Below are 19,380 nucleotides of genomic sequence, written 5' to 3'. Positions count from 1 at the left end.
CTTTAACTCAGAATTGATACAGGCCCTCAAGAAGCAAGTTCTTACTGACTGAACCAATAAAAAATACCTGCTTAATTTCCCTGGAACACAGTCATCAACAAGGAAGCATGGTGGGCTAGGACTACAGCTCACTGGTTGAGCACCTTGCCTAGCATGTGTGAAACCTTGGGTTTAATTCCCAGCACTACAAAGGAAACACAACAAAAACACAGCAAAGTGTCTATGTACAATATATTTAACTATAGAGTACAACCATATACATTACCAAGAAGCCATTAGGTTTGTTGTTAATACTCTGTGAATCTTGTAGGCATCTCTCCAGCCCCCATAAATTGCTATTTTTAAGATTTTTAATTCTTTTTTTTAGAAATAGGAAAACAGACATTTTTCACTGCAAATTTTTTTTAAAAAGTACAGAGAATAAGAACTAAAGATCTCCCTATTACCCAGAAATAATCACAGACTATCTTTCATGCCTCTGCCTCCTCCTTCTCTCCCTGCCCCCCACACCCACTCCCATTTTAGCTTAAACTCACTGTGCAGCCAAGGATGACCCTTGAACTTCTGATCTTCCTGCCTCCACCTCTCCAGTGCTGGGATTACAGGTCTGTATAACAGTGTTCAGGTCAGTGCTGAGAGTCAAACATGGGGCATCATTCTACCAACTAAGCCATATCCTGACCCCCTCCTTCATGTATTTTCTTTTGGTATTTTTTTCCTATGCAAGCACACACATATTTACAAATTTTGGATTATCATGGTTGAACATCATTTTGAATATGATAAAATGGCATTGATGGTTTTTATGTTATATGGCTTTTATCACCATAAAAAAATGCAAGTTTGGAGGTTGGGGATTCAGCTTAATGGTAGAGCACTTGCCTAGCCAGCACAAGGGCCTTGGTTCAGTCCACAGCTTCAAAACAAAAATTCTTAAGTTTGGATTCAAGTATATGTACACAATTCTACATCTATTTTGCTTGATTCTGCTAAAAGTGAAGTCCAATGATCTTTTTCTACTAAAGGAAACACCTACAAGATTGACAGAGGATTCATTATAAACCTAATGAAGGCTAACTATTCTGTGAACATTTCCTATTCAATAATTGATTGAAAAGCTTTCTTCACTCTTCCACCAAGTGAGGATATGGCACTCCCTTTTTGCCCTTCCATCTTGTACTCTGTGAGAACAGTTTCTCCCCTCTGAGTGATGTGGAGTTGTAGCAAGCACCCTGGAAGCAGACAGAGCCCTCACCAGGCACCAAACCTGCTGGTGCCTTGATATTGGACTCCCAGTTCCAGAGCTGTGGGAAACCAAATTTCTTTTCTTCATAAATTACTCACTCTCAGGTATTTTGTTGTAGGAACACAAAATGGACTAAACCAGCCATAAACCACTCATCTATAGTCATGAGAAAAGTGACAGCCAAGACTTGTGGGTAGGTATATTACAGGGTATCTGACCAGTATTCTTCAAGCCTGTTAAAGTCATTATATATGATTATAAAACATAATTATATACATTCATATATATATATTTGTACCTGTTAAATATACACAATTTTTATTTGTCAATTACTCCTGAAAAATAAAACCAAAAAACTGTTAGGTCATGAAAAACAAGGAAAGACTGAGCCATAGAAATCCAAGGATATTGGCGAGACATAAGTAAGCACAACTTAGTTTAGTTAGCAATTCAGTAGTACCCTAAATTTGGAGATAATTGTTAAATAGCAATAGGTAACTAATACATGCATCTCTTCACTTATTAATTTATCCAACAAATATTTATCAAACACCTAATTTAACGCTGTCAGGCTATAAAGTATACAAATGTTGATGATCACTGTAGGCTTTTGGAGGCCAACTAACAAGACTTGCTACAGACATAGCTTTGCTTGTCTGGCACTCATAATTCCTTTCAGAATTAATTATTCCTCGCCAATTTCTTGCCATATTCAGCTGTCAATCTGTATCTTACCTTACCTACCTCTTGGTCAAAGGGCTAGGCAGATCCTACAAATATAAATTACCCTAACTTCTGTTAATAGTGACTTTTCCATGTGACTTAAGCAGGAAAAACAAAACTTACCTTTATCAATCCACAAGGCTGGAAACAGAAGTGACTGAAAAGACAAGTCTAGGCTTACTAGGCATCATCTTGCCTCCACAGAAAATCAGCTTATTTAAAATCTCTTTTAGATGGCTCAGTGCAGGTAAGAACTCTTGCTCTGCAAGTATGAGGACTTAAGTTCAAATCCCCAGCACCCATGTAAAAAGTTGGGCATGGCTGCATGTGCCTATAATGCCAGCATTTGGGGGACAGGGACAAATGGATCCCGAGAGTTGGCTGGCCAATCCACCCAGGCCAAGAAGGTGAACTTCTGGTCCAGTCTGTCTCTCATTCCCACACACTCACACACACATGTAATCCACACACATACAGATACAAACAAATGAATAAATAAAATCTCCTTTGGGGCCCTAGTTTGACACTAACATGGATGTTTTGATTTTTAAATCTAAATTGTATTAAGTGCTACATAAAAATTCAGGATGCCCTGGGAACTCACACTATTTTATAACATGCAACTGAAGTAACAGAGAAGGAATCTGTAGCAAAGGTTTTCAGTAACAAGGCCTTCAAGAAGGGAAGGAATTTCACCAAACAAAAATGGCAATGGATAAAGAACCTTCTAAGTAGCAACAGTAAAAAATAGCACATATATAGAAAATGAAGTCCAGTTAGTCAGTCACTATAATAGAATTAAGTGAGAGCCTCAGAAGCATGAAATTACTCTTAGAAAACCAGGCTGTTTTCTCTAGTCTAACAAATGTCTGGAAAGAAGGCTGGACATACCCCAGAAAAATGGGTCAAGCTCATTTAGTGGTCAGTGCTGTTTAGATGTCACCACTCAGTTAACTATACATAAACTAGATTTACCATCCTAATTCAGTTCATGCTGTATCCAAAAGACTATTAAATGACTTACTGAGCATAGCGGTATATGCCTATAATCCCAGGATTTGAGAGGTTGAGGCAGGAGGATTGCTTCAACTTTGAGGCTACTGTAGACTTAAATAGTAAATTCAAGGCCTGCCTGGGATGCAAAGCAAAACTTGTCATAAAAAGTCAAAATAAGCAGGTCATGGTGGTATAGGCCTTCAGTCTCAGCACTTGGTCAGCAGAGGCAGATGGATCTCTGTGAGTTCAAGGCCAGCCTGGTCTACATAGTGAGTTCCAGGCCAGCTGGGACTACCAGGAAACAATATCTCAAAAAACAAACAAAATAAATAAATAAAAATATTTATAAACTGTGTTAAGAAAGCCATATAGCATATAAAAAAATTAAATAAAAATGCATGAAAAATCAGCACTTGGTCAGCAGAGGCAGATGGATCTCTGTGAGTTCAAGGCCAGCCTGGTCTACATAGTGAGTTCCAGGCCAGCTGGGACTACCAGGAAACAATATCTCAAAAAACAAACAAAATAAATAAATAAAAATATTTATAAACTGTGTTAAGAAAGCCATATAGCATATAAAAAAATTAAATAAAAATGCATGAAAAAACCACTTGTAAAAACTATGAAATCTTTCCAGAAAATACAAAAGTTTCATGATACTAGATAGGGCAAAATTTTTTATTTGCATTTTTTTATGTGTATTGAGTGTTTTGTCTTCAGTATGTAAGTGCACAACATACAAACAATGCCCACTGAGGCCAAAAGTGGGCATCAGAGCCCCTGGATCCGGAGTTAAGCAAGGTTGTTAGTTGACATGTAGGTGCTGAGAAGTGAACCCAGGTCCTCTGCAAAAGCAGCCAGTGCTCTTAACTGCTGAGCCATCTCTCCAGCCTCTGGCAATATTTCTTGGATATAGTATCAAAACCACACACAACAAAAAGAAAAAATAATATGATTAATATAATCAAGATACATTGAATATATATATGAAACTGTTAAAAACTAAAAGATATTCAGGGACTAGTGAGATGGTTTAGTGGTTAAAAGCACTGGCTGTTCTTGCAGAAGACTGGTGTTCAAATCCCAGTACCCATATGGCAGCTAACAATGGTCCTTAACTCCAGTTCCTGGGGATCTGACACCCTCTTCTGTCCTGCGCAGGCACTGCCCAACATGGGCACTTACATACATGCAGGCAAAACACTCATACACATAAAATAAAAATAAGTAAAACAAAATTTAAAAATAAAAGATATTCAAAAAAGGGCTGAAGAGATGGCTCAGCGGTTAAGAGCATTGACTGCTCTTGCAGAGGACCCAGGTTCAATCCCCAGCACCCACATGATGGCTACCAACAGTCACTAACTCCAGTTCCAGGGGAATCTGAAGCTCTCTTCTGACCTTCACGGCATTGCACAACATAGGTGCACTCACATACATGCAGGCAATACACTCATACACAAAATAAAAATAATACATAAAATATTTTTTTTTAAAAGTAAAAATATAAGGCCGGGCATGGTGGTGCACCCCTTTAATCCCAGCACTCGGGGCGGGGGCGGGGGGAATCTCTGTGAGTTCAAGGCCGGCCTGGTCCACATAGTGAGTTCCAGGACAGCTGGGGCTACAGGGAGACCCTGTCTCAAAAAAAACAAAAAAAAGAAGGTAAAAAAAATAGATAAAATTAAAATTAAAACTCTTGTGCATCTAAGGACACTATTTGAAGAACAAAGAGATAATTCACAAAGCAGAAAAAATATTTGCAAATTATTTATCTGATATAAGAACACATAAAAAACAATGGCAGCACTCAGGAGGCAGAAGCAGGCAGAGCTCTGTGAGATCAAGGTCAATATGGTGTACGTATCAAATTCTAGGCCAGCTAGGGTTACAGGGAAACTTTGTCTCAAAAAAGAAAAAAAAAAAGCAAAAACAAATGAAAAAAAATCTCATAAGACAATAACCAGATTTTTTATAACAGTCCAGATTTGAAAAGACTCTCTAAAGAAGGTGTTCATGTCATTAATCATTAAGCAAAACGCCAATGAGGTACCATGTTACAAACATTATGGTGGCAATTATTAAAAACAAAAAGGGGTGGCAAAATGGTTCACTAGATGAAGGCACCTGGCACCAAATCTGATGACCTGATGACCTGAATTCAAAGCTCAGAACTCACATGGTAAAAGGAGAGAACTGACTTCTAAAAGTTGTCTATGACCTCCACACACACATGCACCCATACACATATACACACATAAACAAAGTTAAATATATAATGAAAAAAAGAATAGAAAACCCAGAAAATAGGTGCACTTTTTTTTTTTTTAAGATTTACTTATTTGGGGGCTAGAGAGATGGCACAGCAGTTAAGAGAACTGGCTCCTCTTGCAGAGGACCCAAGTTTGGTTCCCAGCACCCACATGGTGGCTAACAACCAGTTGTAACTCCAGTTCCTGGGAAATTTGACACCTTCTGACCCCCGTGGGCATTGCCTGACATAGGCGTACTTACATACATGCAGACAAATACACTCATACACATAAAATTTAAAAATAATAAAAATATTTTTAAAGTAAATAAAGAATAAATAAAAGGTTTTTTAAAAAGATTTACTTATTTTGTATGTATGTGTCTGTGTATATCTATGTCTATGTGAATGTTATATACACATGTGTGTGCAGGTTCCTGTGGAGGTCAGAAGAGGGCTTCAGATTCCTTGGAGCTGGAGTTACAGGTGTATGTGAGCTGCCCAACATGGGTGCTGAGATTTGAACTCTGGTCTTCATGAATGAGTAGCAAGTACTCTTAACCACTAAGCCATCTCTCCAACCCAAGTGTGTAAATTTGTTTTTGTTTTTGTTTTCTGTTGAAATGGGGGTCTCACTTTGTAGCCCAATCTAGCCTGGAACTCACTGTGTAGTCCATGCTGGCCTTAAATTTATGGGTGATGTTCCTACTTCAGCCTCCTGAATGCTGATATATCACAACTACCTAGAAAATAAGTGTTTGTGAGGAAATGCAGGAATCTGAACCCTCATGAATTATGGGAGAAAATATAACGCTGCATAGTCACTGTTGAAAATAGTTTGATAGTTCCTCAAAAACTTAAAAGCAGAATTGCTACATGATCCAAAGTCTAATCCTCAGTATATACCCATGAATTAAATGTGGAGACTCAGAAACATTGATCAATGGGAACTAAATTACCCCAGGTTATCAGTTACAATAGCCAAAAGGTAGAAACCCCAAGTTCCTTCAGTAGACATATAGATAAACAAAATGTGGCAGACAGAAGCAACAGAGTATCATTCAGCCTGAAAAGGGAATTAAATTCTGATATATGCTACAATACAGATGAACCTCAAAATACTGTCCTCAATAAAATGAACTAGACTCAAAAAGATAAATCGTGTATGACTCTATTTATCTGAGGCACCTAGAATAGGCAAATGCATATAAACAGTATAACAGAAGTCAGCAGGTGCTAGACAGAGGTGGGAATCAGGGGGATTATTTAATGGGTGCTGAATCTGTGTATTGGATAATGAAAAATTTCTAGATATAAACACTGGTGATGAATACATGGCATTGTGAATACATTTGCTATCACTAGATTGTATGCTTAAAACACAAAATGGTAAACAGCATGCTAAATATACTTTATCATAGGCATTTTAAAACAATGCTTAGAAGTGAGCATGGACCTGAGGCCTTCTACCTCTATCGTGGTAGGAGTAGAGTGGCACACATGGCATGAAGCCCACAGCAACCAGTCAGTGCTGAACATTAGACAAATACAAACAGTTACACATTACTGAGCATGACACAATGGTACTCTGAGCTTAGGACAAGGGACTTTAATCCAAAAACTGTGTCCAAGTCCTCTTTAGTCTGGTCTCCTGGCTTCCTCTCAAGTACTTCAGTTCACAAGAATAGAAAGAAAGCCTGGCAACCATCTGAAATAAGTTCAACACCACAGCCTGATGGCAAGCTACCAACCAGGCCACAGACTTCAGTGCCAAAGCCCTGTTCTCACAGGGTCAGTGAGTTTGCAGACATTCACCTCTCTCCTTTCCCCTCTTTAAATCTTTCTACTTAAGTATGATACATGTAAAGGGCACAAGGTCCAGTGGGGTGACTCAGCAGGTAAAGGTACCTGCCACCAAGCTTAATGACCTGAGTTCCATTCCTGTGACCAACATGGTGGAAGGAGAGAATGACTCCAGCAAGTTGCAAGTTGTCCACTGGCCTATACACTAACACAAACACACACACACACATTCAATTTTAATGTAATAAAACAAAAAGGGGATAAGAACAATATTTTTAAAGCCTGATAGGAAAAAACAAATTCAGTAATCCTTTTTCCCCTTTTCATTGAATTTTTGAAATTTCCATACAATATATTTTTAGATCCCTTCCCCTAGCCACATTTACTACACTTAGTACGCTCCCTTGTCCAATTTAATGCACTCTAATATATATATATATATGCCTATAGAGGCTAATTTGTGTCCCCAAATGTCCTTCAGTGTAGGCCCATCCACTCTGTTTTTAAAAAGATTTATCTATTTAATTTTATGTGTATGTGTGCGTGCCTGAGTATACATATGTGTATCATGTGCGGGCCACCATATAGGTTCTAGGAACCAAACCTGGGTCCTCTGGAAGAGCAGCTGGCACTATTAACCACTGAGCCAACTCTCCAGCTCCCAAACTCAGTAATCTTAAATTCATCTCTTTATATATTAGGAGTTTAAAAATAAAATAATTACAACACAAATAGCATTTTTGAACATGTCAAATGTTAAATAATTTCTTTTCTTTTCATTTATATTTTCACCCAAATGGGTTAGAGATACAGCTCACAGCAAGTGCTTGCCAAGTATATACTAAGCCAAGGCTCTGGATTCTAAACCAGAAAAAGAGAGAGACAGACAGACAGAGAGAGACAGAGAGAGAGAGAATACTCAAAGTACACCAGGTATGGTGGTACCAATCTGTAATCATAATGCTCAGGAGGCCAAGGCAGAAGGAATTACAAGACCCTGCTCACCAGCAAAAAAGCCCTCAAGGTGCACCTTAGATGGTCAACTTAGCCATAAGACTGTTAAACAATGACTAGGATCACCAGTTTCTACTAACACACTTCACTTTTTCTCATTGTTTACATCTTTGCCAAGTCATATAAGAGCAGCTCATCCACATTCAAGACATAGCCCTGGGCATGGTGGTACACACCTTTAATCCCAGCACTCAAGAGGGCAGAAGAAGGTGGATCTCTATGAGATGGAGGCCAGCCTGATCTGCATAGCAAGTTCCAGGCCAGCTAGGGCTACAGGGTGATCCTGTCTCAAAAAAACCAAAAAAAAAAAAAAAAAGAAAAAAAGAAAAGAAAATACTGAGAAAATATATCTGTATTAAACAGACAGACTTTAAGTTGGGGATGGGGCTGGCACACACTTTAATCCCAGCACTCAGGAGGCAGAGGCAGGCAGATCTCTGTGAGTTCAAGGCCAGCCTGGTCTACATAGTGAGTTCCAGGACAGCTGGGACTACAGGGAGACCCTGTCTCAAAAAGACCAAAAAAAAAAGTTATTGCATTTTAATTTATTTTGTGTGCATGTGTGTGCATATGTGGGTATATACATGCCACTGTGCAGGTGTGGATGTCAGAGGACAACTTGCTTGAGCAGGTTCTCTCCTTCCATCATGAGGGTCCTGGGAGTCAAACTCCGATCCCAAGGCTTGGTGGCATTTACCTTTGCCTGCTGAGCCATCTAGTTAGCCCCTATTGTACCTTTCAAATTTGTCAGACTTTGGGTTTAGGAAGAATATAATATGCACATGGGTGTGTGTATGTGTATCTGCTATAATGATTAATAGAATGGACTTCAGGGTCAAATAAACCAAAATCCACTACTGCAATTAGCATTGTTTTATATTAACTGAATAGCCGGGCATGGTGGCACTGAATAAAAGGCACTCCAAATTTACTTATAAAAAACTTAATGAATACTCTTTTAAATTAAAATTGGGGCTGGAGAGATGGCTCAGCAGTTAAGACCACTGGCTACTCTTGCAGAGGACCCAGGTTTGGTTTCCAACACCCATATGGCTAGCAATTTTCCATAACTACAATTCCAGGAGATCTGACACCCTGTCTTCTGGCCTCTGCAGGCATTGTACAACATGAATGCACTTATACACATATACATAAAAATAATAAATCTGAAAAAAATTTAAATAAATAAAATTAAAGCCAGTATGGAATTACTAAAGAACAGAATATGTGAAAAAACCTACCAGCCAAAAGAAAAAACTTCCTTTTCTTTTGTTTTTTGAGACAAAGTCTCACTATATAGCCCTGGCTGGCCTGGAACTCACTAGGTAAACCAGACTGGCCCCAAACTCACAGAGATCCTCCTGCCTCTGCCCCCCAAGTGCTAAAATTAAATGCAAGCACCATCATGTCTGGCTTATTTCTCTTCTTAATGATAAGAATTTTTTTTTTAAAGGCTGGGTGTGGTGGTCCATGCCTTTATTCTCAGCACTTGGGAGGCAGGCAGGCAGATCTCTGCAAGTTTGAGGCCAGCCTGTCTATGTACTCAGTTCCAGACTAGCCAGTGTTGCACAGTGAGACCCTTTCTCAAAAAAATATAAAAAAATAAAATAATAAATAAATAAATAAATAGAAAAGAAATCAGTTTCTATTAGAAGATGTAACTGGAGCACTTCTTTGATTATCTAAAAATAAATATGATTAGCTGACTCTGTAGTCTAGATATTCTCCACCTAATTACCAGTTTCTTTCCCCTCTCTCCCTCTCAAAAGATGTAAGCCAGGTGACTGAAAGTCTAAATTAGCAGCATCTGGAGCATAAACTGAACAGCTTCAAGAAAAACCATGCTGACACCAAAATCACTCATTATAATGATTGTGGGAACTGCAAAGATCAGAGACTTGTTTGTGAGCTTTTGGTCAGAGATGGCACACTTGGTCTTCAGGTACAACACATCAATATAATTAAGATACTAAGCTAGATTACCCTCCATATTTTAATGATTATAAAGATTAACAGGATAAGATGATTTTGTTCTGTGTTGTTTAACCTCACATCTTGCTCCTTATTTAACAACTCTATCACTGCCTTAGAGACTGTGACATGATACAGGAGAAGGGATTCTGTGCACTCACATAACTGACAATTCTGTTCTAAAACAACTGCAAAGACCCTGTGGCTGGTTTTCAGAGTCTGTCTGTAACTTAGAAAATAAAAAATTTCAAGTTCTACCTCTGAAGAGGATTCTAAATTATTATATCTGCAAAGTTGGTTAAATGACTAATTCATATTGAAAATATACAGTTTACAAAGGGAAACTGAAGTTGAACTCACCTGTCCACTTTTCCCAAACTCCAGCTCTATTATGGCAACAGGGGTGTGTATTTGAGCTGAGTGCCTTGACTGAGACTTGGCATCAACTCTCCAGCTCAGACCCCGAAATCCATTGTCCCAACGGCTCTGGCTCACAAGGCTCTCTCTGATCTTTATCTTATGGCTCTTCCAAAACTTGGAGATGACTGCAGCTTGTTCACCTGTGATCCCACCTTGCTTCTTGGTCTGAGCAGTCAAGAATGCCTCCAACTGATTGAAATCCATGTCTGCAGATGCAACAGACTACACAGATAACAGAAAAGGCAATAGGTTTGAACTTGGCAGATAACCAGGAAAAGTTGCTTAACTACAAAGCATATTTCTATTATTATAAATTATTTACATAATTTTGATTGAGCTTAATCACTGAGTCTGCTTTCAAATAGGGTCATCAAGTAACAAGAATGAGAATGAGGAATGATTACAATATAAATGCAAAAAACATTTCCTTTTCATATGTCAAACAAAATTCTCTACTAATAACTAGAATATAACTTTAAATATCTAGTTTCATAGTAGGGATATGAAATGAATATTATGCTAAATAATGAAACAAAAAAAAAGTCAAATTAACTGGTTCTCTGATGAAACTTTCCATATTGTCACAGCCTTATAGGCAGGCCTGGTTTGACACCACAACTATACTGTCTTGTCCATTAGAAGCACTAAACAAATTTTGTCAAATAAGTGCACTACTCTAGCTTTGCAGGCTATCTTCGGTCAAACAGCTCAATCACAATCCTACTCTGACATTATATACCATCTTAAACCTTCCTTACATTTTCAAATTTCAATTGTCATTGAACGTAGGTTCTCCACTCAAGCATTCAAGAAGACAGTAACTAAACAGAAGCATCCTAAATGTATAATAAAATGCCTTAAGTATACACAGTACTTTTTAACCTTTCAAAGAATTTTCACGTCCATTACTTGAACTGAGACTCATAATCCATCTTCAAAGACACTATAGTAGACAGAAGCACTGAGAGGTGCTGATCATGAGGAAGCCCACTGACTTTCCCCAAAGCTCAGCGAACCAAGAAGTCCTAACTCTTAAGCCATGTTTCTCTGGTTATTTGTCATAAGTAATTAAATAAAGATGTAGACTCTACTATTACTATCAATTAAAAAAAAATTCCAAACTGGTATATTCTACCCACAATGATATGAAAATGTCACTACAGGAAATTAGCTACAATGCTTTATTCACTGGCCTTTAGAGACGCTGAAGCATAAACAGTAAAATAAGATCACCATCAACTTTTTCTTCTTTTTCTATGATTTGGCTGTTTCAGGGAGGAATTTGTGCTATCGGAACTTAAAGAGCCAACTAAGTTTAATAATGAATAGGAAATCTGAGAGGAGAAACTGAGAAGGCAGTGTGGAGTCAGATTACAGTGTTCCAAAACTCAACTAAGACACTGTTGTGACAGGCAATAAGGAGCCAGGAGAGGCTAGGCAACTGGGTAAAGTCAGACAAAGCTGAATTCCAGCTCTAGAAGCTAATCTGAGAACACCAGTCACTGAGGTAAAGTGGGAGATCATTGAAGGCTGGAGCCATGAGGTTGGGAGAGGATCCTAATGGTTAACGGTTTTGTAGGGCAAACTTTGCCTTGCCTTTCATATGTTGCTATCCTCAGGCACAGAGGCTGTTGGTAGGAGAACCAAACCAGGTAAGTCAGAGTACTCTCTTTCCTCTGGGCACACTGCTAGATCTAAATCAATTTTCCATTTATAGCAGGAAGAGAAGTGGTCTTGCCTTTGGGGATCACAATACCAGAAGGGTGTGAGACTGCGCTTGTGGACAGCTTATTTCTTTAACTTTTTGGTACAAGCCTGATTGGGAAAGAAGGAAACGGAGAAAGGAGGAGACAAATGGGCAGAGAAAAGGGGGGTGGGGGGAAGTAGGAGGATATGAAGCCAAGTAGAAATGGAAGGGGATTCTAAGTACTGATATCTGTTTTACAGTCCCCAGGGCTCCAGTTCTTGTAAGTCTTCTTTCAATTATGGGTGCTATCTCAGCAACCTTCCTGCCTACATGCACCCCAAAATTCTACTTACTGGGGCTGGAGGGATGGTTCAGCAGTTAAGAACAGTTGCTGTTCTTTCAGAGGACCCAGGTTTGATTCACAGCACCCACATGGCAACTAACAACTATCTATAATTTCCGTTCTAGGGGATCCCACACCCTCTTCTGGTCTCTGTGAGCATCGCATGCATGTGGTATAGGTATACTTTACATGCACGCAGGCAAAGCACTCAAACACATAAAATAAAAATTAAAATATATATTTTTAATTCCACTTACTATTAAGAGAATTTAGGCCCTAGTCTTACCATTTGGACTCAAGAGTTGTCACTACAATAGGCACCAGCAGTAGGAAGGATTCAAAGGCAGACAACATCAGGTAGAACACAGCTAGAGGAAGTGGAACTGGGACTGAGAGACACATGCTGCTTTTCATTTCCCCGTGAACATAAAATTATCTGGCAAGCATCACAACTTTCTAGTAAATATACTTCATAAATAAACATTTATTGAGTATCTGCCTATTTACCAAATATTAGATCCAAAATCTCTGGCTTTGACTCTCAATAGGAATATTATTTTAGAGCCAGGTTTGATAGCTCATGCCTGTAATCCCAGCACTCAGGAGGTAGAGGCAGGAGTTCAAGGCCAACCTGTTTTGTACAGCAAGTTCCAGGACAGCTAGATCTTCATGACAAGTCCCGGACTCAAAGAGAAAGAAAAAAGAGAGAGAGATACACAGAGAGGGTTATTTTGTATAATATACTATAAGTTAAATTACTTATATCTCTATTAGCACCTTGCTTTATGATATCATGATACAACTCAGATGATTTATATCATTATTTTCCTCATCATACCAAGAGGTATCTATTCTGTTTATTGTAATTACACCTGTAATCTCAGCATTTGGGAAGTGGTGGCATGAGGATCAGGAAATCAAGGTCATCCTCAGCTACATAGTGAATTCCAGGCCAGTATGTCTAAAAAACAGGCAAACAAAAAAAATATTTCTATTCAGACATAACTTCACTTAAGGAGAACAGACATAAGTTATTTTGGTTGGGTTTCATTCAATATCTTGAACTGGGGGTCAATTCATCCAAATGTTAACACAGTGAAAAATTAAATGAAGAACTGACTTTGGTTTGAGTTCAAAGTCATGAATCTTCATTTACCATCAGTTTTCATTTAAATCAAGAAAAACCTAAATAAGCCACCAGGGTACCCACAGTTCAAAGGCTGCTACCTCCTGGTCACCTAAGACAGCCTGGTTATCCGTCCTTGACTCCTATCACCCCTCCACAACTTGGGTTAGTACTTCTCAATACTTGCTACATATTAGAAACATGGGTTGCATTTTAAAAATATCAGTGCCAGAAATTCTTATTTCTAATCATTTTAGAATGGAGTCTAGACAATGGCACTATTGAAAAGCCCCTCAATGATTTTAATAGGCAACAGCTAGATATTGAAAGTTATATAACTATAACATTTCAGTTATTGATTTCTACTGATTTTTACTTTTTAAATCATTCTCTAATAATAATGTCTCTTCTGATCTGTCCCTACTACTTGGTAGAGGCCCTTACTATCTTCTATCTAAATTAGGTGTGGCTACTTTTAAGTCTATCTTCTATACCACATCAAAGTTATTCATCTAAAACATCAATAGGATCCTGCCACTTCCTTGTTTACATTGTTATGTGGTATCTATGACCTGATTGTCAGTCAGTATGTTACAAAGTATCCTACTATGAAGCATAAACTGGGCACATCCCTTTTAATCCCAGCACTCGGGAGGCAGAGGCAAGTGGATCTCTATGAAATCAAGGGCAGCCTAGTTTACAAAGCTACAAAGTGAGTTCAAGGCCAGCTGAGCTATAGGGAGACTCTGTCTCAAAAAGACCCCCTCCAAACAAAACAAAACAAAATCTATTATGAGGTTTGAGGTAAATTCAAATTGGCATTTAGTAGTGACAGTAAAAATAGTAACAATGTAGCAAAAAGTCATTTGTATAAATTGGAAGGTTTCCAGGGTATCCTTGAATTAATAATTTCTTCCCTCATTTTTAACTGTTTCTCTGAACAGAAATCAAAAAGAAAACTACAAGCTAGACATTATGGCACATGCCTTTAATCCCAGCACTCAGGAGACAGAGGAAGGCCTATCTCTGAGTTCCAGGCCAGCCCGGTCTACAAGGCTAGTTCCAGGCCAGCCAGAACTATATAGTGAGACCTTGTCTAAAAAAATAAAATTACAAACACAGCATATAATAGAATGGCCCATGTCTCACATGATTGTAATGCCCCAACTGACATGATGTGGAAAAACCTGTTTATAAGTACTAGAGCCTAGAAATTAACTTTGTTTACATGAAAAGTACTCTATGAGCAGTTTTAATAAACACAAAATTTTTCATGGATGCAACTAAAATAATATGTACTTTGGTTTGCTTACAACTTTACAAACAGGAATAACACTCATACACACTGGCTTGGCATTCACTATGTAGACAAGGCTGGCCTTAATCTCACAGCAATCCACCTGTCTCTGCTTCCCAAGTGGTGGGATTAAAGGCATGCACCCCCATGCCCTGCTTGAACTATAAAGAATTTATTGGGCTAGAAAGATGGCTCAGTGGTTAAGAGCACTGGCTGCTCTTGCAGAGGACCCAGGTTCAATTCTCAGCACCCACATGGTGACTAGCAACATCTGTAACTCCAGTTCCAGGGAATCAGAAGCCCTCTTCTGACCTCCACGTGCATTGCACAACACAGGTGTACTTAAATACATGCAGGAAGGCAATACACTCATACACATAAAATAAAAAGAAATAAAATAGTTTAAAAAAAAGAATTTCTTTGAAAGATATTAAAGGACCATTAGAAAATGTTTACTATAAAAAACAGACAACAGACTACACAGAGCTGAGAATCACTGCGGGTCAAGTCCAAGCTCAAGGAAATCTGGCCCTAGCTTATCTTTTAGTACTTACTTAACTTCAGTGCCCCTCCCCCACATACACACTCTAGAAACTCAACTCCAGGAGCCTGTCTGCAATTTGCATATCTGTGTTCTGAACAGGCAGTTTTTCCATGTCCCTTGGTACTGCAGAAGTGGCCTAAAATGTCCTTCTGTCACCACCTTCACCTCATTAGCTTCTTTCTCTACATTCAAGTCTGCTGAAGCATGTCTTCCCCAATTCTGCAAATGCCCAAATATCTCTGTTACTGTACTTAACTCAGTGGAATTAAATTACCTGTTTATGAGTTTCTTCTGCCCACAGATTCTAATCTTTGAGAGCAGAGTCTATATAACACTACAAATAAAGCATTTAACACAAGTCTCTAACAAAGAATTCAGGTTCTAACAGTCACCCACACTATATCAACTACTTTTTTCTTTTCTTTTTCTTTTTCTTTTTTTTTTTTGAGACAGGGTCTCTGTAGCCCCACCTGTCCTGTAAACCACACTAGCCTCGAACTCACAGAGATCCACCTGCCTCTGCCTCCCAAGTGCTAGGATTAAAGGCATGCACTGCTTTTTTAAGTCAAAAATATTAAATATTACATATCAACATTAAGTTCAGAAATATATAAAACATAGCAACTTCTTTTACAAAATCCTTTCAAATATAGTCACAAATCATAAACTTCTTTAAGAAAAAAGTAGAAAGTAATTCACAATGATGATTTCTGTTTGCCTCATCTAGTCTTGGAAATTAGCAAGGAGTATATAACCAAAAGAAAAGTCAGACCAGGAAAATAGAGGGAAAGAAGAATGTTAAGTAAAAATGAAAATGCAATTTATCATATTATTAACAAAGCTGCTCCTAGAAAGTGATTTAGAAAATCCGAAATGATTTAACTGATGCTAGGAAACTTAAATAAACGGTTGGAATGTGTTAAAGTACACTTAACTGAAATACGATGATGCAATGACAACTTTGGGGAGGAAGGTGCTGGGCTCTGAAAGCAGGACCTCTCACATGCTATTGCTGAGCCACAACCCCAGCTCCCAATAACCATTTTTAAAATATTTTATTTATTATTTTTATTTTATGTGTATGTGTGTATTGCCTGTATGTAAGTAAGTGAGTGCACCTGTGTTGTACAATGCCCGTGGAGGACAGAAGAAGTTGTCAGATCCCCTGGAACTGGAGTTATGGACAGTTGTTAGCTGCCATGTGGGTGCTGGGATTCAAACCTGAGTCTTCTGCAAGAACAACTAGTGTTCTTAACCGCTGAGCCATCTCTCCAGCTCCCCAATAACAATTTTTAGTGCTGGAACTAAAGGTGTGTGCCACCTTGCCCGGCTCCAATAATAATTTTTAAGGCTAAAATAATAGTTAAAAGTATGAAACTGACATTCCATATAGTCACAGACAGTGGTAGTAAAGGAGACAAAGTAAGAGTAGAAAGAGACTGCAATATGTTCTTGTTAAAATCCTAGGCAGATTCTTTGCAAATATGAACAAAGTTACAATTTACATGGAAAGGTAAAGGAATGGAATAGCTAAAACAGCTGGATATGGTGGTACAGGCCTGTGATATCAGTACTTCCGAGGTAGAGGCAAGAGGACCAGGAGTTCAAGGACAGCTCTGGCTAGAGAGTCGAGGCCAACCTGGGATACATGAGACTCTGCCTCATTCAAAAATAAATAAAAAAGACCAATAATAATAATAATCATAATCATAAAAAAAGTAAAAGCTAAAAATTTTGAGCCAGGTGTGGTGGCACATGCCTTTAGTCCCAGCACTCATGAAGCAGAGGCAGGCAGATATCTGTGAGTTCAAGGCCAGCCTGGTCTACATAGTGAGTTCTAGGGCAGCCGGGGCTACAGGGAGACCCTGTCTCAAAAAGATCAAAAAAAAAAAAAAAGCTAAAAATTTTCTAAAAGAATGATAAAGTGAAAGCAGTCAGTCTTAGTGTATGACTACAGTAAGCAAGATCATATAGTATAGACACACAGACCAATGGAACACAGAAATAGACCCAAATATGTAGTACAATTTACTTCTGACCAAGTTGCAAAAGCAATTTAATAAAGGAAAGACAGCCTTTCTATATAAAGTGCTAGAGCAAGAAGATATGCTTATATTCAAAACAAAACAAAGCCTCTCAATGCTCACAGCTTTTAAATTTAAAATGAATCACAAACATATATAAATATAAAACAATCTTAAAAATTCATACATAGAATAGAAAACCTTTGTGATCTAAGACATGCAAAGGCTCCCTTCAAAGGACAATGAAGACGACAGTCTACCTGTGGAGGTTTGAATGAGAATGTCCCCCATAGGCTGCAAGTATCTGGACACTTGGTCCTTAGTGCTTGGCACTGTTTAGGGAGGGCCATGGAACCTTTAGGCAGGGTGGCCATGCTGGAAGAAGCACATCACTGGAGGTGGGCTTTGAGGGTTCTTAGACCATCGAGGATTTCCAGTTTCTCTCTGCTCCCTGCTACCTTGAAGGCCTACTTGAAGATGTGAGCACTCAGCTTTCTGCTCTGGCCACCTCCTGCCACCATGCCTCCCCAGCCACCATGAGAGAGTCTTATCCCTACGGAACCACAAAACCAAATAAACTTTTTTTTTTTTTTTTTTTTTGTATTTTTGAGACAGGATCTCCCTATAGTCCCAGCTGGCCTGGAACTTGCTATGTAGACCAGGCTGGCCTCGAGCTCACAGAGATCCGCCTGCCTCTGCTTCCCGAGTGCTGGGATTAAAGGCCCAAATAAACTCTTCCTTCTATGTTACTGTGCACGGTGTTTTATCACAGCCACAGAAAAATAACTGATATGAGCCAGGCATAGGGCGCATGCCTTTACTTCAAGGCCAGCCTGGTCTACATACCAAGTTCCAAGACAGCTGGGGCTACAGGAAAACCCTGTCTCAAAAAGACCGAAAAAAAAAAAAAAAAAGGAAAGGGAAGAAAAGTAACTAATGCACCATCAAAATAAAAATGATAAATTCGTACTCATGAAAATTAACTTTTTTCTTTAAAGAAATGAAGAAAGAAAGAAAGGAAGGAAGGGAAGGGGAGGGGGAAGCAACAGAAAGGGAGGGCAGAAGGGCAGGCAAAGCTCACTTTAGCTGCATAATACTAAAACTAGAAGAAGAATGAACTGTGAAGATGTAACAAAGGACTAGTATCCACTACATGGGGTGTTCCAAACTCAACATTAAAAACACAATTGGGGGCTAGAGAGATGGCTCAGCAGTTAAGAACACTGGCTGCTCTTGCAGAGGACCGAGGTTCAGTTCCTAGCACCCACATACCACCTAAGAACCAGCCTCCCAAGTGCTGGGAGTAAAGGTGTGTGCCATCATGCCCACATCCGGCTTGTCAGGTTTTTTTTTTGATAAACAACAAACAATACCTAAAACTAAATTCAAGGTAATCATGACTTTCAGCAAATTGCTTAAGTATCAAGTATAAGACCTTCTTGATTAGGGATCAGATCAGTCTGCTATAATTTCATATTTATACACAATCATTAACTTCCAGCTGAAAAAGAACAGTACTTAAAGATGGTGCTAAAAATAAACCAAAGAAAGCCAGTTCCTGCTACTCTTTGATAGATAAAACAGCTTTACCCAAGCTTCTGCTTTATAGAATGTCCTTAGAAACCACAGTTCCAAATGCATTTTTTATTAAGTGAATTTTTTTGAGTAATTTGAGGTTCATACTACAACTCAGTTAAAAGTACAAAGTTCCACTCCTACCCTCAGGCCTCTCTTGGGGTAAGTCTATCGTGGAGCCCTCAGCACCTTGACTCCCCCAGCCTCATTCACCCTTCCATCTCCCCTGCTGTTCTCTACTCCTAGTTTGGGCCCTGCGCCATTCCTAGCCTTGGGGCCCCAGACACCTGGGGAACCATTGCTTATTCCTGACCCTTCTCACCCAGAGCAACTCAGTCCCTTTCTTGGGCTCCAGGAGCA

The 19,380-nt window shown here is 38.9% G+C and overlaps 1 protein-coding gene across 2 annotated transcripts in view; it reads right to left on the bottom strand.

The window, feature by feature from the left end:
- Positions 1–19,380, bottom strand: part of Commd1 (copper metabolism domain containing 1) — a 137,489-nt gene that overhangs the window by 80,622 nt on the left and 37,487 nt on the right. The window contains exons 2-3 of one of the 2 annotated variants that reach the window (XM_029569013.1): positions 10,365–10,646; positions 514–607 (exon numbers count right to left, since the gene is read on the bottom strand). In XM_029569013.1, coding sequence (XP_029424873.1) covers positions 533–607; positions 10,365–10,646 — 357 coding nt within the window. In that variant the 3' untranslated portion in view covers positions 514–532. Of the gene's footprint in view, positions 1–513; positions 608–10,364; positions 10,647–19,380 lie in introns of those variants that run through there. The other variant, XM_008844491.3, reaches the window with a different exon arrangement.

This window comes from Nannospalax galili, unplaced genomic scaffold (genome assembly GCF_000622305.1).
Source record: "Nannospalax galili isolate Female #2095 unplaced genomic scaffold, S.galili_v1.0 scaffold682, whole genome shotgun sequence".
In the NCBI taxonomy this organism is placed as follows: Eukaryota; Metazoa; Chordata; class Mammalia; order Rodentia; family Spalacidae; genus Nannospalax; species Nannospalax galili.
This window is presented reverse-complemented; position numbering and strand designations above follow the sequence as displayed.